The following is a 22,814-nucleotide window of genomic DNA, read 5'->3' as shown; positions in this document are numbered from 1 at the left end:
CCTGGTCCTATCAATTAACCTTCTTATGGTCACCAAGACTATTTATATTTAATATATATTTAATTATTATTTAAAGTAAAATGTTTAGTTTAATCTATTTTCGTTTATTGAAATTAGAGTTGTTTTATTACCCACGTCTATCGCATATTACCGATACGTTTTAAGCAAAATGCATGGTTATTTGTTGTAATGCATGCGGTCATTAAACATTCAATCAGCTCAACACATTTTATATGCGCATCAAAACAGTAATTCGAATGTTACTGATGTTAAATATTCATTAATTTCATTTGACATGAAATATTAGAACCTAGATATTGTACTTAACGCGCTAAAACAAAACCGTTTTAGTACATCTCCGATTTTAATTCTAATTGCACAACTGAAATAACCCTGCCTGATATATAACTTTTCACAATACTTGCATTTTTTTGTCCGTTGACATTAATCTATACAGGTGATCCCGGCTGTCAGTGCCACGCTCCAGGTTGTTATATGGCGCGATAAGAAGCTCAATGTCAGGACCAGATACAGACTCCAGCTACCCTGTCGGGGACCAGATAAAGACAACTGCGGCCCTGACGGGGACCAGATAGACCCCATTGACCTCCTCGGAGACTAGACAGCCCAGAATCACCCTCCCGTCATATGTGGGTGATTAGCATGTCTGTCATCTGCCATGGGAGTCATCTTGAGGTGTAAAATTTTAAAAGGTGAAGTATGAATTATATCTATAGAAATTCTTGTTTTAGATCATTATAGTAGTGGCAGCACTGGCGATAATATAGACGTTTTAACAAGTGTACTGGAAAAGGCTAATAAAGCGTACTTTATATATTATACGTTTATGCTGTTTTTCAAGTGAAAATTGTTTTCAATATGGAACAAAATAGCATTTCTAAACTATTTGGCAATACTCAAATCATTACTATTTCATAAAACGAAACATCCAATAATGAAAAATACTATACATTAATATGATCATAATTCCTCGATCATTGTTATCATTTGATGTATTGATGTTAAAAATTGTTTATCCATAAAACTTTATTTTAACTTATTTATCACAAGGTACTTTTTTGGTTATAGACACTCAAACATCACGACGTTCCCCTGTGGGTAACGCGATACCGAAGTAGTCTTTATAAGTTCAAAATGTGTTGTAAATGACCATTTGAGATACTGAGAAGGTCGCTTAAGAAGGCTTAAATGTTCATTAAATTAGAAAAAATAATTATACAGTTATTATTTATTTATCAAAAAAGGAGGACGACAAAGTAGGAAATCTAGGGAGATTAAACATATGTTGGACCAGTAATTTTAAAATCCAAGTTAATTACAGGGACATTGTATCTGTGGGCGTTATATTTCATGACTGAGAGACACGGCGTATGATGCGACAGTGCGTCCATACCGATTCTGTTAAGTGATAACTAATAGTTTAACTAAATCAGGTCTGTCATCATCCGTATTATCCGGAATATAGTTCCTATAGGATAAACACGACACCAACACAATAAGGCCTTTACAGGCTTGTGAAGGGTGATGATGACCGCCCTCACTGTGGCGTGCCTAGCTTTATTGGCTTTAATTGGCTAATAACTGTGTGCTCGTATGCTGTCGATTGTTACAGAAATTAAACGGGCTATATATATAGACCCGTGTCTCCATTACCAAATATTGCTGGAATTGATCCCGCCGTTATCACACCAAATTGCATTCGTTTTAAACCCAAGTCAGGATTTCGGTATTATTTTGAAGTTTGTTTTGGATTGTTACTTATAACGGTTTTACAACATGAAAGTGGAAATGGAAGGCCAGGGAAATTCAGGTGGGTAATGGAATATGATAATACATTGATAACAATAACTATGAAGTCTACATGTTGTTATTAAATTTTACTAACTAAATATCACTATTGTTTCACGGTATCAAACGCCAATATCAGACCTTAGTCGCTGAGACAAAGCCTAGCAATAGTCATGTTGGCGATAAACCAGAATATCAATAACAAAGTAACGAACTAACTAATTAATTAACAAATTAATTAACATTAATTAAACAATATATTAAGATCTGATATTTAATTAACAGGATTTTTTCAAATTTAAAGTGAATATGTTTTGATATAACGTCTTTTATTTTTCAAACTGAAATGTATATGAATTATTCGGTGTTTAAAAGGAAATATAGATGTAATGAGTGTATAAATGGTAACAGAACTACTTATCCGCATAGGTATTTATTAGGATTAGAATAGCTTCGCCTTGATCCATGTAGGCTTGAAGACTAAATTAAATTACAATGGACACTGCCCCGCATCTATTAAAATGGATAATGACGTTTTCGTAAACCAGTAATAGTTTGACGCTTACAATGACAAACATTTGTTGGAGAATGTTTTGGTGAATGTGATTTGTATTTAATGAATATTCATTCGTTTTAATGTCAACATAGATAAGTTGTGCAAACCTGATTTTTTTGTGGACGAGTTATCGGTATAACCTGAAATAAATTACAAGTATTTATCAGTTTGCTTTAATCCTTTTACTTAAAAAAGCATTCTGTGTTATTCGCTAAATCAAAACATCGGTATCCTTTAACGCCTCTTTGTCCTTTATTATCTTAATGGTTTAATAAATCTTCAACACATTAATTAATGTACTACTATTGTTTGTAGGAGGACAACAATCAACAGCAAAACATGTTAAGAGATTTTTAAGTCAGAGGGGGCATTTGACAGGAATTCATTTTAGTCTTGAAGACAGCACAAAAACAGCAAGACCAGTTTCTATGTCAAAGTAAATGTTTGGATTCATCGGCGACATCTCGCTATACATTTTCAGGTTAAAACTGTGTCAAAAAAACATCGGAAACAAATGAAAACACAACACGAAACACTTAAGGGAAACTGGGGGTGATAAAGACAACTCGAGACTGTACATATAACAAAATGATATCACTGGTCAAAAGCGAAAACAAAAGAGTTAATTTTATGTGTTAGAGTACTTTTATCATTCATGTAGTATGATTGTAGTGCATACCGATGGCTTTAACGGTGTTAATAGAAATAATTTATTATAATAACATGATTATTACCAAATTCGTGAAATCATTAGTACAAAATCTAAAGATATTTTTTCTAATTGTACAAACCATAAAGAGACATACTATTAAGTAGTAAAAATTACAAAGGGAAACAATAATGTACTCGTATGGGGGCATTTAACGTAATGCGAACACGCCAGCTATTAGAACGAGATTTAACGCTGACGCTCCCATGGTATATTGTGTTGTTCTTAAGGCGGACAATTATGATTCATAGAACACAACAACATAGAACACAACAACATGGGACCAAACTATCTACAATTCCCACTGATATTGTACTTAATATATCTATTTGTTGTGTCATGCTTATTCTGTTGTTTGATTTATCATTTCCCTCTGACATTGTATGTGATATGTATTTATCTGTTGCGTCATTCTGTTGATGTTTTAGCCGTGAGAAGTTTACAAAGACTACATGCCATGGTACTGAAGAAGAATGACCTCCCGAGTGATATTACTGGTACACTGGGCCCTTCCAGTAAAGGTCGGAAACCCAGACACAGGTCAGTACACATAGTACTGTATCAAATTGAACTTTGGAAACAAATGATTTTCGTGTTTTTTTTTTATTTTACCATATATTTATTTGAAATGCTTCTGTATTCTGGGATATTTTCCCATAGAATAATTCCATCGAATACCCTTTATCGCCTATCTTCAACTTATCGTTCTTTTCTCCCATCAACACTTCATTTATGGAATGCTTTGGATTTAGAAACCAAGTCTCTTCCTGCACTTCGGTCATATAAACAAGCGTTACGCTCTGATCAAAACCGACAAAATCCCTCTCCGAAGTGACGAATGCAGGCAAACGAAATTTGAACATCTTACATACCAGACTCAGACATCAAAGTAGTCCATTACAGTATGATGTTTTTCGGGTAGGACTAGTGGAAGAACCAACTTGTCCATGTGGATTTCCATCTGAAAATACTTTCCACTACTTTTTTAATGTCCAATTTGAATCAGACAGAGAAACAACTTAATAGCTTTTTGATTAATGTTCCAATTGATCTTAATTTAGTGCTAACTGGAAGCGATAACTTGTCTGATGAAATTAATTCAAATTTATTTGTTCAGGTCCAAAATTACATTAGGTCCATTAGCAGGTTTTAGGGAAAATGTTTGATTCATTTATTTTTCACTTTAAGCCACATGTAATATGTATGTATTCACTTTGTGGTATTTAAAGGTCTTTATTAAGTTGTAATAACTTGTACCCAATCCTTTGTCATATGTTTCTGACAATAAATACGTTTAAACTAAACAAACTAGAATAAAAATTACTAAAAACAATTAAGTTTTTATGGTATTACATAATTAACCGTTGTTTTAAATCATCCTTATATTACATTACGGGTAATTTAATGTATTATATATATTTCACACCAACGTTTGCCTTTGTATGGTCATGACGTATTGGTTCCATTGTTTAAACATATTATGCTGCAAATACTATGAAAGCTAAAATATTATTTCGAAGCAATGTAATGTAAAAAAGTTAGTAGTGTAATTAAAATGTCCATATCCTTCAGTTTATACTTTTGCATGTTTTGTTTTCTAAATTCTTGCTATGCGATTGTTTTTCAGGACCACATTCTCTCCTTTCCAACTGAAAGAAATGGAAAAGGCATTCCGAAGAGCTCCCTACCCAGATGTTGTCACACGAGAAGATTTGGCGCGAAAATTGACTTTAAATGAATCCAGAGTACAGGTTTGTTTCAACATAAAAAAAATTTTCTTAAGAAACAATGGTTTTGCATAATAATGACAATCTGCACAAAATGTTATTATAATTTCTTGCAACTATTCGTCATTTAAGATAATCACTTTAACACAATACCATGATAATAGCAAACATTTGTAAACTACTTAAATTCGCGATTTTTATATCAAAACAAAGTCCCACATATTAACATTCGTGGATTGACAAAATGAATTGTTTTTTGTTCTATATTATAGATATTATTCATTCTCAGATCTGGTTTCAAAACAGACGTGCAAAGTGGAGAAAAGGTGTAGCACCCAAGGTGGAAATCTGTCCCGAAGGTAAGTGCGAAACCATCTTATAGAAATTAAACACATAATCCATTTATCTAAATAAAACTTCAAATGCAATATTTTCACACGGCCATAATGGATAAAGTCGTTTATGTTGATTTTTTTTGACGTAACTCTTACTATTTAGCTGATAAATGCTTTGTATATATATAAACTTATTTTTCTTTAATTGTTAGTGTTCACAATATTTTATAATTTTGCTTTGTTGCAACGATTATTGGCCATACAGAATCACAGAGATCAGTAACGATAAAATTATCAAAAGTGGTTATCGAAAATTTTAATTTCTAATGCACATAGGTAGTTGTGCTGGTAAGAACTTTGACGACATCTACATGTATATTGAAGCAAAATTATACCATAGGTTCTATTTGAAACTCTGGTGAATACGAGGTGCGGTATACCCCTAGCAGAACTTCTCTTTTGCTCGAAAATGATCGCCAGACTAGAAAGCCAGATGTTCCGAGTTCGATCCCTTGCGGAAGCAGTGATCATGATTAAATGTAAATACCGTACCCGATTTTTATTGTAGATGATTTTTCCGCCAGTAAGACAGAAACAACCAATCAGCTGCCATCTGCTCCACCAACAGAGACAAACCCTAATAAGGAGGGGGCGTGGCAGCCTTGGTCTCTGTTGGCGGGAGACTATTCCTACTACCAGCCATCGTGGCTGGGTCCAGTCGCCGAGCAGTCACAGAATCATTACCTTTCCCATCCCCAGGGGGCGCCGCTGAATGGTCACGTGGAACACATGTCATTTCAGTCTCCAATTAATCTCGTACAGCGAGAGTTGATGTCACGGGACACGCAGTTTATTAATAAATATGTTTATGGAAAATCCAACAAAGATTCAACAAACCAACGCATGAAAATGTTTAATTAATCTGACAAAATATATACATATATATCCAGATTACGTTTATTTATTTAGCTTGTTAATTTCAATTGTCTTGGCCTCTTTATATTCTTTGCTAAATTAACTGATATGTATTGAAACATGTACTTATATGTGCATTCATGTAAATTGAAATTTGTGTTCTAATTGAGTTAATGACGTTGAAATAAACGTCTTGACGTTAATCACGAATCACTGACATATGAAAATGAATATAATTAAGAAATCCATCTAATGTAATATTGCATCATTTTAATTTGGTTCGTGTTACGAGGATATTTTTAGACGTTAACTTTGATTTAGATATATTGCAGTTTCTGGAATTATTAATAAAATCGATACATTAACATTTGTTTTGAAGTGTCAACTTATTCCAGTACCAATTGATGATAAAATGATTTCCATCCGATTTCGATTGCTCCCTTGTGACTACCGTTTGAGACGATCATTAGCAGACATATTTTGTGTATATTTTAAAATGTGCCTGGTTGATGTCAGCTTTCACGAGCTCGAATTCTGGGGGCGTCATGGTAACATTCGGACGACACACGAAGTAGATGTTACTGGAGTATTTGTACCAGTGATTGACAGGTGATCCACCGAACATTTGGAGGAATATACCTGTTAAAGAGGAAGCGTGAATGTTTAACACATTATATATATGTATTTGGATTCATTGAATACGTTACGCTGTTGACTATGCACCGTACATCATTTCGCTTTAATTAAATTTGTATAGTAAAAGGTCGATATATGTAAATGGAAAACGCATTGTGCCAGTTGATAATATACAACCCCATCTGTCGTGATACATTAGTAAATAGTATAGAGCCCTTTCTGGGCTTATAAGCAATGCCATATATAAAGGCGTTATAAAATAACTACTTATAGAAAGACATTTAGATAGTTTAGTTGGATCTCTCAAAGAAATGCATTACAATTTGTAATAATTTTGCGTAGAAAATTACATCTCGTACCAATTTAATAATTACTGCCACTTACCATCCTTATAAGGATTTATACTAAATAGTGATACGTCAGAACGTCCCCACGAGGTACACGTGTTAGTCCGAGCGTTCCACTGTCTCAACAAGCACATTGCCAAAATGAGATTTCATTGCCAGGAGCAATGTTTTAATAGATATGAGTACTTTATATATTTTGAAATGAAATCAACAAAATCAAACGCCATTGACTGAAACAACGTTTTACCTCAAGAACCAAAGATATGAATTATATTTTAGGATTGGTTGATCTTGACTGTCTATAACAAATGTCGCGATTTCTCTTTTCTTAAACTCTAAATGAAAGACAATATGTAATGTAAGCTAATTTTATTATACATCGAGCCAAATAGAGTTGTGGTATAGTACATAGATAAATGACTTACAGCTTGCAGCTATTAAACATTTATAATTTAAAGTCGTTTAACCGATTGCATAACCATAAACAAAAGATTCGTATTTAGATGCTAAACGAGAAAAAAGAAAGAACCAAGATTTTCAGAAGAGGTACGTACCATGGCTGACGACCACAAATGGTTTTAAAATCTAAGGTTAAATCCAGAGCAATAACACACAATCTGACAACTATAGCAAACGACATGTCTGGAGCAATATGAAATTATTCAGCTTAAGGATTATAGTATATATTTCCTTTTATTATACATGTCTTTATTGAAGAATGAACCACGATTCTAGTATTAAGGGCCTACTCGGAAGTTGAACTCACGGTGTGAATGGCGCCTGTCTCGTTGCACTGCTTTGGTAGTGTCTGTATTAGGACGTCTCTACAGATCTGGAGTTGGAACTCGATCTGCACTGTGTCTTGTATAGGTTCCAGGGCGCTTACTAGGCTACTACCAGCACTGTTCATGAAGGCTGCCTGTGTCCATTTGTACGAACCGTTCCTAGTACAAACAGATCAATCACATCCAATTCATTATGTCTTATTTAACAACGATGTGGGTTTTTTTTAAAGAAAATATCGAAAACTTGAAATATTCGAAAATAGAACGCTTTGATTGATAAGAAAGACATTGATGAAGACCTCGGTCGTTGTACATTTGAGGACAATTACTATGGAAATGATGATATACAGTGTATATAGAACAAAATAATGGTACCATCACGTTTGATGTTATTAAAACTGTTATTCTTTGGTCAGAGCAGTAAGAGTGTACGGTTATATATAAAAATACTTACGTAGCAATCAGAGGTCGAAGGTCATATTGCTTTCCCGACGCTACATCCCTAAATATACAATCGTTGATACCGGAAGTGAATGTAAGGGCGACAATAACAATCAGACATCCGGCCAAAATGGCGTCAGATCCAGCGGCAGCCATGGTGGCGTCAGTAGTTCTGTAACTGTTGCCGTCAGTCGAGCGTTATATAAATGACGTAGATAGGTGTGCATTGATGTGTGTGACCTCTCGGTGTTGACCTTGACAGTAAAATCGTATCATATCAATACCATGGTCCTATATGTTTATCGTCTGGTAGATAGAATCATGTAAGAACGTGTAGGTCACGTATCATACTGGCCTTTTTATCATAAGTAATGTCATACCGATATCTGCATCGCTAAATAAAAACATACGAAATCACAATTTTTGTTCCAGAAAATTGGTTTAAAAAATAATGCAGGAGTTTTGGGTATTTTTGTTCAAATATGATACCTGTTGCAAATGTGTGCTACGGGGCACATTGCTCATCAAATCGGGAAATATCTAAATATTTACCTACTTAATTTTTGTATCTACTTCAAATGCATAGTACATATGCACTAAAATGGTGTACTAAGTAGTAAGGGTAAAAGTCTGTAAATCAAATCTAAATCAAATTCTATAGAATTTAAACATAAATAGCCTATATTATCACAGAATATCATTTGTTACCATATTGACAAGAGAAGAACGCGGTGCTAGAAAATATAAAAGCCGAGAAAGATACTAGGGTTATTGTGGATAAAGAGAGATATATTTATATGATCTTAAAAGAAGAATGTTCATTTTATATGAGATTTTATGATAAGAGGGTTTTATTTTTACGAGTATTGCTGAGCAAAAGATTACGGTAGTGACATATGCAAAAATATTTAACAGGGAAAATCACTGGATAGCAGGTGGTTTAGCTAACGGCATAGGTAGGAATGGGCTAATTAGTAGATAATTTATTTAGAGGCTGAGACCATTTTCAAGAAATGTTTAAGGCATTTTGGGCGCGTACTCCTGGAGTGTTAACTCCTGGACCCATGGAAGAATAAATAAATAAGTAAATAAATAAATAAAATCGAAACCATTGAGAGGGCCCAGATAAGAGCAACAATATTGATACCAGGGTAAGAAATCTGACACACAGTAATTGTCTTAGGAAACGGCAGATTAGTGTATTGTCTTATGGTAGGTTGGGATGAGATATTATAAATAGAGGACTTACATGAGTGGCGTTGTAAATGAAATTTATTTAACGAGTTACCACTTAAATATATATACGTATATCAAATCATTGACCTCGTTTAATACCACAAGTGTTATATTCAATTTTTCAAATATATTTGAAAACACAGACGAGACATTCAATTTGGTTTCTCCCTTAGAGGGGCAAAATATGACTAGGATAAAACATTTTAGTCTGTTTAAACAATCGTGCGACGTCATAGTTTGATTATGATGTCATTATTACATTTACGTCGTACATGTGTCTTACGATATTTATTACATAGCCAGAAGACATGGCTGAACGGGCCATTTATTTGATAAACGCGTCAGTTATGTAATGCATGTATCTAAAATCATGATCAACTTCCTAGACAAGTCATACACAAAAATGGAAATTTAACTTCAGAATTATCGATGCTTGTACATAGTGAACACCTCTAACACCTGAGAGTCGTTCGTCATTGTTTTAAACAAACCAGCTCAAGCTTAGATACTCATTTCCACAATTTATTGCAACACGAAACAGAAAAATCAATACATCGTGTTAGTACACTGAAGTGATACATATATTGTATCTGTAAATCAACACACGTATTTGGTAAATATAGAAAAATGGCATTGACTAATGTCAGCATTCATCCTATCGAAGAAAGGCTGCGTCATCTGGTCATCAGAACTACATATAAAATGGAGAATAGTTGAGAATCTTGAAATCCCATCAGCTGCTGATCCATGGTATAGATACTGTTCCAAGCCACCTATCAAGAGAAAGATTAATTTGTCAAAAAATAATAATAGTAATAAATAAAAAAAAAAATAAAAAAAAAAACCCAACCACAACACATATCGCAAATGGACAATGAAGATATAGACATGAGGTAGCGTTGTTATTACCAATTGTGATATCAAATACAAGCATTCCAACTAGTATTATGACCATTGTGGCTATTAAAAGGATATTAATCTGGTCTTTACGTGAAATTGGGCATTGCGATTTATACTCCGGTGCGGCTTATACGTGAACGGTATCGATCTCGAAAACAAGCTTTTCTCGACTTTATCTGTTGTTTCAAACCTCTATGTACGATTTTAACGATATAAAACAAATAAAATATAACCAGTTGAAACCGTTACTTGCGAATTATTATTTTCATTAACATTTGTTTTTTTACAATATTATTAATGTCATTCTACACACCTTCGTTTGAAGTACTCTTCTCGAAAACAGAAGCATCCGCTCTTCCCCAACTGATACACTCGTTTCTCATAGTACTCCACTGTAATAAAGACAGTTTATATGGTAAGTTTTGTATTTTGTTGTCCTCATAAAGTTCTGTTACATATGTTAAAATGTGCTGGCAATGTATCTCTGAGAAAACTCTTAAAAAATCTTAAAAAAATCTGAAAATTAATGAGTAAGAGAAGATAAATTGATAAATAAATAAAATAAGTTGATAAATACTATGTACTGATGTCTGTATTAAAAAGGTATCCAAACTTCTGGAGGCAGTGTATTTTAAAAGGAGAATGAGCTAGGATTGTTATGGTACGAAAAAAAATCGATTAATGTAAACCGAATTATTTCAGCAGGGAATTAATATTCCATTTTCATACCTATCGACGCTTTCCAATACGATTTGTATATATTCGCGAGTGCGATTTACTTAAGCATTAAACTATCTTCCTAAGGCATCTATGATCTATATAGATGCCAGGGCTTTGCAGACAATCTTCATAAAGCGATGACAACTGAATGTAAATATATATTTCTACATATCTTATATATATTGCGTCAACTAATGACACAATACTCTGTTAGGTTACAGTATATATCTAGAATCCTAACGTCTATCTTACAATTATTCAGATGCATTGGCAGTGACTTGTCAATACTTACTGCGTAGATGGCTCCGGTATCATTACATGGCTTTGGTAGCGTATGGACGTCTATATTTTGACAGATTTGTATATGAAATGTATATTCTACCATGGTGTTAGAGTCCATACTGTCGATACTGTTTCCGTCTATGACGTAAGCATGTTGGGTCCACGTGTACGTACCATTTCTGTAAATAAAGTAATATAAAAACTATTGTTGGTATTTGGTACTACCACTAATCCCAAGATTTTGTTTTCCTTTACATGTATACGGAAACTAAAGCCAGGTCCGAGGGATTTATTTACATTTGACTTCTGCAATCAAAGATTTCGTTGTAAAACGTAAAATTAATTTCGATTGGGTAGATTAAGTTAAAGTACAGAATCATTCCCTGATCCCAGATGGCTGATTATCTTTAGGTAGGTACTTTATTTTTATATACGCTAATTGTGATTATATTAATGTCAATTTATACTAATTTAAAGAAAACCTACACAAAACAACATGCTAAGGAAAATCGCAATGTCATCGATACCACTAATACAGAAAAACATACCAGTTAAATGACAATTCATTAGTAAACCATGTGGTAAATCAACATGTGTTTGAAGATATGTATATATTTAAACACACTTTTATCTATTGTGAAATCATTAACACAATGAGAACACTTAAATTTCTACTTACGTGTTTGTCAGTGCAGATAGGTTATATTTCTTGCCTGAACTCGGATCGGTGTATGTACAGGAGGAATCGCTTGTCACCATGACAACTCCCCAAATTAGAACAACACATAGAGTCAACACATGGTCTGTTAGAGTCATGTTGTTACAGTATTGTCTGGTATACGATCACTTTGTATAATAAATCTGCTTTGATTGTATGTTATCTTTATCAATCTAGACTGTCTGTCACAATGTAAATATGTTACGACAGCCCAACATAGCATATCACATTGAGGTACACAGCATCATACCCTACTTAGGTACACTTCCATTTAATAATGCAATATTCCATCTAAAGATATGACACGGTCAACTGCACATTGTATAGTAACCAAGGCAGATTGCCGAATTCATGTGATTCAGAGGCATGGGGGTCATAGAGTGGAAATAGAAATCAAAATGATCGAGGAAAAAACGGCTGATATTTAGAATGGAGTTTAAAGGTGTAGCAATAGCGATTGTGTTTTAGAAGCTGGGATATTTGCGTTATATGCCTTCATCTCACATAAACATACTGTATTATGATTTACGATACATGGATGCAGCTTCTACTACTCCTGGAATATTCATAGCCGATGAAATGTTCAACACAGTCCAAAACTATATCTAATGCTTGTTGGCAATTGTCATTGAAAGCGTCACACAATTATAACTGAGCCATTATGTATTTTAATAGCCGCGGAAGAGGCCAGAGTACCAAGTAACCAGTTTTCAATTTAATGGTGGATCGACCAATAAAAAGGGTTTTCTGTCACATCTATCTTTGTAATATAAGACTCTTTCATATGTGGATATGAAGAATAGGGATATTACAACATTTTGTGGTCCCGAGGGCAGAATATCCCTATCGTTCAAATCCACATATTATAGAGTATTTTTGTCGCATACTTCGACGTTAACAGTATGATTTACCGCCATTTTGAAATAAATTCGGAAAAAACGCGACTGCAAGTTAATTTTCCATACATCAAAATTGCATGATGTTTTCAACGCAAATCCCGTTGTTTGTATATTTCAAAGTGTATCCAGCCTAGTTTCTGAAAAAAATAACTTTGAACATAGAAAATAGTGATTTTGTTTACGCTGTGACGTCACGAGGATTTATTGCGTGGTTAGCCATGCAGTACAGCCTCAGGTGACATGTGTGTATTGCCCTAGACCATCCAGTATTACGTATCATAAATGCACTCATGTCATATAGGGTTTTCTTTCATACCTACAGGTATAATACTGATCTCATACAAAACTGCATTGCAACCTTGTGCCGTGACGACGGCAAAAAATATTTTCTCGGTATTAAAACTTTGGATACCAATTTCAGAAACAAGGCAGGAATTACTTCAAAAAGATGCAAACAGTGCGATGTACGTTAAAGCATCGCGTAATTATTTCATGTCTGTAGAATTGATTTGCTGTTGCAGTTTTCCTAGAACTTATTTAAAAATAAACATCAAAACGTCAGGATATTTAAAATAGTGCTTTCGATGAAGGAAAGGTATATACCCTGGGGAGTGGGTTAAACCCTTCTATGAGCCTTGAGTATTACTACATTTTTGTGGTCCTGGGATATAAATACCACATTTAGACAGTATTATAATCTTCATCGATAACCTATTTTGATATGTTACAGTTTAAGTATATGGTTTGAGGATATAGCAAATTTATGGTTCCCCGATACTTGTCTATTTAGAAATGGACAAGTTCGAGTGAAACCAGTTTAAATTTGTTATATCCCTCAACCACAACTGTTTTAATTCGTCGATAGATACAATAGAGATGATTGACTAAAAGTTTTTTTTTTCTCACAGACTATTATTTTCTATCACTAACCATATGATCCTGTAATTATATACATGTATTGTTGAAATTCCGAAATATTAGCACTTACAGGTAGTCTACATTACAACTGTACGTAAATGACACATAAAAAGCTCTGAGCCCATTACATTTTTCAAAAACCGCTCACTTACAAGATAAACATAAACATGACTCAAAGCTGATTAGTTTGACGAAAATACCCGTATGCAGGTGTGTGCTAGCGTCTAGGGGTGTGTTAGTTCGAAATACTAACACACAGCTGAGTGAGGTTTTTTGAAAAAAGTAGGGAGTATATTTAACAAAGTAACTTTTACATAGTGTAAATAAAATAGATGTATATTAATACTATGCAAAAACGTGAAAATACAGTAAGTTAATGTTATGGCTTCAATTATACGTCAAAACACTAAGTATATAAACAGCTTGGCAGGATGAACAAGTAAGGCGATACTGATACATAGTATTATGATTTTTGAGGACATTTATCTTACCTGTAGAAACAATTTTTTTATTTTGTACGTTATTTATTATTATCTTTGTTGTAACAGACCTGAATTTATCTAGGTTTGATCTTTAGCCTGTCTTGGTCGTCCGTTTATCTTTTTCCGTAGACAGTTTTTTCCCACTGAGTTACGACACAGATCACGTGATCGTGGATAGAGAACGGGTACATACGCCTACCATCGGTAAGTTGTATAAATTACCTTTTGATGTAAATTGTTAGCGCTTATCACATTCAATTATAATGTACTCGATATTACTGTCGTTATGTACACCCATAGAAAATGTCATAACACACTGGAGGCAGTTCAGGTGAAAACCCACATTATAGCGACGCCCAAATTCAAAACCACACAGTGGATCAAGCAAACTGCATGTCTCATTTGTCATCGTACACAAGTAATATTTCTTCACTTGAATTTCACGTGAATGTGGTTGGGGGCCAGACTGTCTTAGTCAAGACCCCTAATAACATAGATAAAATGTAGATTTTAATTGTTTAGCTTTAATATAATCATACTTAAAACAAGGTCCTAGTTTGGATACATTCTCAACTAATGACTTGTGATTGATACCCTGGCCATGGTATTCCCTGTGATTATGACCAAATGTAGTTAGCGCCTACCCTTGTCAATGTCCAAATACAAAAAGGAATCAGTTGGACATAGCTAAACACCTGTAACTATCTACACAATTTATCAGTATATCTCTCAAATAGAAAGTTCACATTTGACAACTGGGGGTTAACAGCATTGTCACCAAAAACATATTATAATGGAGTTAATGCCCTCCCAGTATTTCTAAACTTATCATATTTGATTCCTTGTTGTTCAATAATAATCTTGTTATGAATGATATATACTGTTACACTGATATTCTATTCCAGTGAGAGTCCAAACGACAAGCTGATATAAGTTTACCCTCAATGCTTTTTATAAACGATTATACAAACTATTGAAGTCTTCAGTGCTTTGTATCTAATCCTCATATGGTGGCAGTCCGAATAGTTCTGGTTTGAACTCTGTAAGTGATGTAAGTGTGAGGGTGGCCTTTTCCTTGTATCCGTCCTGTGGTTGTTGTGGGTCCGGTACCCAGACACACTGCATCCCCGCGGCGTGGGCCGCCACCACACCGTTCACCGCGTCCTCCAACACCAGGCACTGGGGACAGACAAAGCATTACATTTTTTTCATATCAATTTTCAAATAAACAGACAAACATTATGATACAGAATTTTTTGTGTTTAATGCTTTATGTTTGTTTATGTTGAAACATACCCCCAGAAATCACTTTGCAAATACTAATAACCCTGTGATAATGTGAAATTTTAGACCACAACTTAACGGCCTGGCCATATGCACTCATTTCACTGCACGTAAATGCAGTACTGCTCCAATCATTTTCATTTCATATGTGTAATTATAAAATGAAAACATGTGCATTGTAACTTTAGAAGTATTTTAATTTACAAAATGTTGGTACAGGTAACTTTTGATGGTATATAACATATCAAACGCTTTTTTTTATTCATGAGTATGTAAAACAGGACACATATAATTATCATTAAGATTGTATAATATATTAGGCTTTATTACTTTTTGATATTTGTAACGAAATCTAGATGATAAAATACCTTGTTTGGTTCAGGGTCAGCTGGAAACCGTCTAGCAGCAAGTAAAAAACAATCTGGTTCCGGTTTGCCTTTTCCTACTTCCGGATCATCACTACTGTACACAAAGTGGTGGAAAAGGTCGAAGAGGCCTTTGTGGCGCGCTGTTTTTAGTTCCATACTTCTCTTGCTGGATCCTGTGGCTACGGCGATGGGGATGCCCTGTCTGTGAAGATGTCTCACTAACTTTTCTGCACCTAACATTCAAATATAGGTTGAATTTCGATTTCAAAATTTACATATAAAAATATACATATGTGAATCTGTATTGTTGATTTTCTTCAAAATTGAGTAATAAATATAAACGCAGATATTTAAGATGCCGTTTGGTCAATTGATTAATGTACACTCACAAGTTTGAAGTTTCCAGAAAATATGGAACATGGCATAGTTTATTTACCTGAGGATGACAACTGATGTTGTTATTGTTACTAAATATTCGACACTAAAATATAGGTCGATTGTTCCGTTACCTGGTAGTAATTCAACACTAGGAAGCAACACCTCCTGCTGTCGTCGGTCGTGTTGGAGGAACTCCTCAACTGTCAGGGGTAACTCAAACTCGTCTGGAATATCAACAACATGGGTTCTGCTTAAACCAATGGTATCAACCACATATAGCTGTCATGGAAAATAATCCGTAGTTATATTAAAACTTACATCAATATATTAGGTTTAAATAGTTGGAGTTGTACCAAATCTTTGAAATACAATGAAAACCAATATATGTTTGTAAGTTAATTGAATTCAAACTAATTAAAATAGTTGGAAATGCAGTCTTTATTACACATTGAATGTAATATGATTTACAGTTTGTAAATTAATTTAAGTTAACTGAGTTAAAAATATTGGAAATGTACTCTTTCTTTAACATACAATGAAGGATTAACTAGAATAGATTTTTTATGTTATGGAGATATAACACAAAAATCTGAGTGTACTCTGAATAAATCGCGAAGCGGTTTATGATGAGAGTACACTCACACTCATATTTTTGTGTTATATCTCCATAACATAACAAATCTATTCAAATTAATCCGTATAACTCAATTTACTAAAGATTATCTCTTCTATATTCAAAATTCATTTTGGGACTCTATTGTCTTTGAAATCATTACGCCGTCATCTCAGCCAGTCAGAAGCAAAATTACAAACGGCGACGCCTTTTTTCTTTTTGGGCTGATAAAGTAAGTTTTTAAGCCAATGAAAATGCTCGTTTCAAGCAAAATTGAATTACTGAAATATAATGTTCGTCAGTTAATTGATTTTATAAAATCGAACGAATAATTGGAAATGTATACTTTAATTGCAATGTAACTTATAATGTATGTGTAAGTTATGATTATGTTAAGTACTAGCCTATAGTCATGTCTAATTATAATACAAACCTATCAAAATTGTCGCCACTTCCGTATCTTTTTTGCCCATTATTTTACACCTGGCCTCTGTTGAGAGTTTTCTACCGTGTTCCTTCAGGATTGAGTCAATGATGACGTCATAGATACTCTCCGAATCTACGAAAATAAATCTGCACCGTTTAGGATAAAGTAACAGATACAACGGGACAAAAATACTTTAAAAACAAAAAATAACAAACATATCATGTATCATATGCATTTTTATTATTAAAGTTGAATTAAGCCATAACTATTTTAGATAATTACATAATTCTACCAAAAGAAATTTAATTAGATAGAATGATATGTTCAATTTTGATAAATATAAAAAACGCAACAATTTAGAAACATAATCACGTGCACATTGCTATAATCTAGGGATTCTATGATATTTTCAATTTTGATAAATATAAAAACGCAACAATTTAGAAACATAATCACATTGCTATAATCTGGGGATTCTAATATAATTTATTCATAAATCATACACGAATATTCACTCACAGTCTGCCACCATATGTGACATTTTATCAATACACGGGCATAAACATCCTAACGTCAGTACATAGATATACATATACCAGTTGTCACCACTACACTGCATGTTCACGTGACACTGCTGTGCTGCTATCAGTCTACTCAGAGAGACCGTTGTTTACACACCTTAGTTAACCTTATATTGATTTATATATCAAACCATCAACGTAAAGGATGACATATGTGTAGGTCACTATCATAACGAATCCTTAATGATAACATGTATTGTATTATTATATTAAATTACTTACCTAACAGTAAACCGTCCACATCAAATATCACATGTGTGACTGGGACAGGCATCGTACTCTGCATGAGATATTCTAGAGTTACTGTCCCTAGAACGAAAAGAAAATCTAAAAATCAGTGAAAAAGTTCAAATATCGTCGGTTACTCAAGCAATCAAGTCACATGCCTACCACCGTGGTTTCCGAGGGTGCAAAGTTCAAATTCTTACTAAGCAATGTTTCACAACGAAACAATAGCATAGCGGTTACATTGGAACGTCTAACGAATGTTCTCTGAAAATGCGAGTGAAAGAGTACAACAAAAACGAAATACGAAAAACACATGTCGAAAATTGCGTTTCACGAAATGTTAAACGCTGAACGAAAAACAACCCCGAATGGCGATATATGCAAACGCAAAATGCCAGGAGGAACATGAATTGAAACATTTATTGGCCATCTCATTCCTCCTTGCACTGATTGTGGAAACCCGTCTCTGGTGTGCGTTGATTTTGGTATCATATCTTTCGAACGTGATTTCATAATACAAGTCATTTGTTCAAAATCATATTTGGTTTCTTTAAATTTCAGGTTGGGCATCCTCATACGACAGACAATGGCCGAAGGGGGATCTTCACAGGACAATTTAGCATACGACAATGACACTCGGCTGCTGGTCAGTCGTCTGTTGGAATGTCCTATATGTCTGGAGCAGATGCGACAGCCGAAATCTCTCCCCTGCTTACACTCTTTCTGTGAGGAATGCCTCGGTACCTACATAGCCACAGACGTATCCGGTGAAATGGCGTCCATCCTCTCCTTTCCGTGCCCTGTTTGTAGGAAGATCACATTTCCTGTCAAACCTAGCGAGGACAAAACAAAGTGGGCTCAACACTTTTCAACCAACTACCATATCACCAGATTGATAGATCGCCTGAAGAGGAAAGACACCAAGCTCATTTGTGGACCATGCAAAACGACAAAGAACGAAGAAAATCCTGCTCAATTGTACTGCAAAACCAACGGGATGTTATTTTGTGAACTTTGTAAGTCAAAGTTTCATGATGTTGTTCATAAAGGATGCGATATAACACATATCACACAAACTTCAATGCAGCATTTGGAACCGGTTTCACCAGCGTTATGTCCTACACACAGCGGCCAGGAAATGGACTGCTACTGTGAAGACCATAGGTTTGTTGGATGTAACAAATGTATCATCACAGAACATCGGCAATGTGGCTCGGTAAAAACTACTAAGGAGTATATAGAAAAACAGATCAACATGGATAAGCTCTTCGACACGGCATCGAACTCAATTGAACGTATTGTACAAACCTTCGATAGTCAGGTGGATACGATAAAGCGGTGTCAGGATGATGGGTTGGAAGATATACAACGTCTACGGCTGCGAATCAACAGCCATCTGGACAGAAAACAAGTGGAGATAACTCAGCAGTTGAACACAGCATACAAAACAGAGAAAGCAAAAGTGGACTTATACAAGCGAAAATTTCAGCGATTGCGAGCTTCTATGCTGAACACGAAAGAATCGTTAAGGATGGCATTATTGCGGGAGGATTATACTGAATCGATAGAACTGTACCAAAGGGGCAGGGCCGAAACTGAAGCGTTTGATGATCTGTTAGATGAATTGGAAAAAAAACATTCACCTCGGTCACCATCAATCACGAAATCGAACCTAGTAACAAAGTGTTAGACGATTCCTCTGTCTTGGGCTTGGGTAACATTGCAGTCGAAAGGAAACCGAAAAAGTTACCCGAAGGCGTTAATTACTTTAAGATGTTGTCGAAATGCCAAGCACAAAAAATACGAACAATCAATATAAATGTTCATACAACTAACGTGGCTTTTGCTAATAGTCAAGGAGCAATGCCTCAGAAAAGTATTGTTTTGATGTCCGAAGATCACTTCATTGTAAGTGACTATGCACAAGATGTTTTGAGGCTTTTTTCAGGGGACGGAAAAAATCTGAATGAACTTAGGGTAGGGGCAAATACACGGGGCATGTGCCGCGTTGATCGCGACACTGTAGCCGTGGCTTTGGCATCTGGTAGAGGTGGAGTATTTCATAATCATCTATATGGTGGACATGCTTCCTATAAGCTCACAGGAATACATATCGTACGGATACATGATTCCAAATTGACGTCAGTATCTACAATAAGCATGCCTCTTAACCTCACCTGCTACTATGGTATAACGCACATCGCAGGAGAGTATGCTGTCAGCACACCACATGATATTTACAGAGTGACGAAACAAGGGGAGGCCACTTGCATTCAGTCACTTGGATGTGGCTGCCATAATCTGGCATATGATGAACATTCTGACCGAATAGTTGCGACCCTTGCAGAGAGTTACGTTGCTGTGGTCACACTGTCGAACGGCTCACAGAACGAAGTTCTGAAAACTGGAGTGGTCAGTGATGTTACTGGGGTGGACGTAGACCGGGATGGGAACATTTATGTCTGTGGTCAAGCGTCCAACAATGTGGTCATGATTCCTGCAGACGGGTCAAAGGTCAGGGAACTCTTGACGTCAGTGGATGGTATCAGCAGGCCGTTGGCCATATCTGTGTATGGGGACAGGTTCGTGGTGAGCTGTGTGTCGCTACAGCAACAGAGTGAAGTGCATGTGTACCGGATGCGCTAAAGATCTGTGTGATGTAACATCGATAACTTATTAAAAATGTTGCCATGACAATCTAGTGTTAAAGGAATATTTAATTAATGCTGGAAAGTTTCTGACTTATTTTCACGTTAAACGAACATTTTCCTGTGACATTCGATTGTTATAAAAGTTTGTACCGTCGATCAATCAGAAAAGATAGATTTTCCAATACCATATCGGTCAACTATAGAGTGTGCCAATACCATATCGGTCAACTACAGACTGTTCCAATACCATATCGGTCAACTATAGACTCTTCCAATACCATATCGGCCAACGATAGACTCTTCCAATACCATGTCGGCCAACTATAGACTGTTCCAATACCATATCGGTCAACTATAGACTGTTCCAATACCATATCGGTCAACTATAGAGTGTTCCAATACCATATCGGTCAACTATAGACTGTTCCAATACCATATCGGTCAACTATAGACTGTTCCAATACCATATCGGTCAACTATAGACTGTTCCAATACCATATCGGTCAACTATAGACTGTTCCAATACCATATCGGTCAACTACAGACAGTTCAGATACCATATCGTCAACTATAGACTGTTCCAATACCATATCGGTCAACTACAGACAGTTCAAATACCATATCGTCAACTATAGACTGTTCCAATACCATATCGGTTAACTATAGACTGTTCCAATACCATATCGGTCAACTATTGCATGCCTTTTATCACGTCAAGAGAACCATTAACTGAGAGACTATCGAATGTATCATATTCAAATAAAACAATATATCGTACCACCTTGTATCCTTACATTATAATTTACTACAAGGATTATACCTTGATTCGGTCTGTTTTATCGCGAATGTACCGAATCGATTCAGGTAAAAATACTTTCAATATCATTCTGGGAATATTTTCTATTAACAAATACTGTGAACCAAGGATTATACCTTGATTCTGTTTATCGCGAATGTACCGAATCGATTCAGGTAAAAATACTTTCAATATCATTCTGGAAATATTTTCTATTAACAAATACTGTGAACCTGAAATTTTCTAATTGTAGCAGTGTATAGCATTTAGATGTTAATTCGATTTCTACAGAAACAAAAGTCGAGGACCTAAACATCATAGTTGAAGTCCAGTCCAGATGGTATGGATGTGACGAATTATGTGGTCTATTTGGGCATATAATATCACCGTGGTTGTACAAAACTTAAAAGTATTACAAAAGAAATAGTGTGCTATCTACCATGATTATCATTTTGTTGCTTTACTAATTTTACATAAATTGCCATGTGTCTAGACATTAGATAACAGACCATATGCATAGCTATACGGATTATTTAATGAATACAAATACTCTTAAAATGAGTACAATTAATGTTTTTCATGAATTTGATAAAAGTGCATAAATAATGGCAAAATACATATAATTACCATATTACATAGTTCGTGACTGTAGAAATCGTGGTTATAGCATTTGTAAGTTTACATCATATCTTATATTATGTCTAAGGTATCATGAAATTGTATTCTATTATGCCTAATTGCACAAATAAATAAATAAAAAAGAAACATTTCTGTGTGTGACTGATTATGTTTTTATGCCGATATGTAGATGCAATGCATAACGACCAAAATAAGGACAAATATTTTATTAATAACATCCTTGGAAACTTAAACTATACATCCTAAAATAGGATTACAAACAATTTTTTATAAACTATATATCCTAAAATAGAATTACAAACTATATATCCTAAAATAGAATTACAAACTATATATCCTAAAATAGGATTACAAACCATGTCCTCTCTCCCTCATACATATAATATCTATACCTCGTGCATTAGTCACGATATAAACTTTGTACAGGTTTTCTA

General features: G+C 34.8%; 4 protein-coding genes across 7 annotated transcripts in view; 2 read left to right on the top strand and 2 right to left on the bottom strand.

Moving 5' to 3' along the window:
* The first annotated feature begins 436 nt into the window (after positions 1–436).
* Positions 437–6,118, top strand: LOC138307996 (retina and anterior neural fold homeobox protein 2-like). 2 transcript variants are annotated; one of them, XM_069248953.1, is made up of 5 exons: positions 437–713; positions 3,503–3,614; positions 4,702–4,825; positions 5,091–5,160; positions 5,705–6,118. In XM_069248953.1, the coding sequence occupies exons 1-5, from the start codon at positions 680–682 to the stop codon at positions 6,055–6,057; spliced, it is 693 nt and encodes a 230-aa protein (XP_069105054.1). In that variant the 5' UTR covers positions 437–679; the 3' UTR covers positions 6,058–6,118. The 2 variants fall into 2 exon arrangements, with proteins under 2 accessions (XP_069105054.1, XP_069105053.1); XM_069248952.1 differs by lacking the exon at positions 437–713 and adding an exon at positions 1,450–1,831.
* On the bottom strand, positions 6,024–8,859 carry LOC138307997 (uncharacterized). The gene is made up of 4 exons (XM_069248954.1): positions 8,274–8,859; positions 7,801–7,978; positions 7,072–7,150; positions 6,024–6,690 (listed from the first exon to the last, which is right to left on the bottom strand). The coding sequence occupies exons 1-4, from the start codon at positions 8,414–8,416 to the stop codon at positions 6,518–6,520; spliced, it is 573 nt and encodes a 190-aa protein (XP_069105055.1). The 5' UTR covers positions 8,417–8,859; the 3' UTR covers positions 6,024–6,517.
* A 5,748-nt stretch (positions 8,860–14,607) lies between these two features.
* Positions 14,608–22,814, bottom strand: part of LOC138307995 (pseudouridine-5'-phosphatase-like) — a 12,071-nt gene continuing 3,864 nt past the window's right edge. For all 3 annotated transcript variants that reach the window (XM_069248948.1, XM_069248950.1, XM_069248951.1), the window contains exons 2-6: positions 18,289–18,375; positions 17,492–17,617; positions 16,577–16,669; positions 16,068–16,300; positions 14,608–15,594 (exon numbers count right to left, since the gene is read on the bottom strand). In XM_069248948.1, the coding sequence (XP_069105049.1) occupies positions 15,412–15,594; positions 16,068–16,300; positions 16,577–16,669; positions 17,492–17,617; positions 18,289–18,375 (722 nt within the window). In that variant the 3' untranslated portion in view covers positions 14,608–15,411. The remainder of the gene's footprint in view (positions 15,595–16,067; positions 16,301–16,576; positions 16,670–17,491; positions 17,618–18,288; positions 18,376–22,814) is intronic.
* Positions 18,856–21,725, top strand: LOC138307992 (tripartite motif-containing protein 2-like). Its single transcript, XM_069248943.1, has one exon. It carries the CDS (start codon positions 18,881–18,883, stop codon positions 19,982–19,984), a length of 1,104 nt encoding a protein of 367 aa, XP_069105044.1. The 5' UTR covers positions 18,856–18,880; the 3' UTR covers positions 19,985–21,725.

Source organism: Argopecten irradians, chromosome 14 (genome assembly GCF_041381155.1).
Source record: "Argopecten irradians isolate NY chromosome 14, Ai_NY, whole genome shotgun sequence".
NCBI classification, from domain to species: Eukaryota; Metazoa; Mollusca; class Bivalvia; order Pectinida; family Pectinidae; genus Argopecten; species Argopecten irradians.
This window is presented reverse-complemented; position numbering and strand designations above follow the sequence as displayed.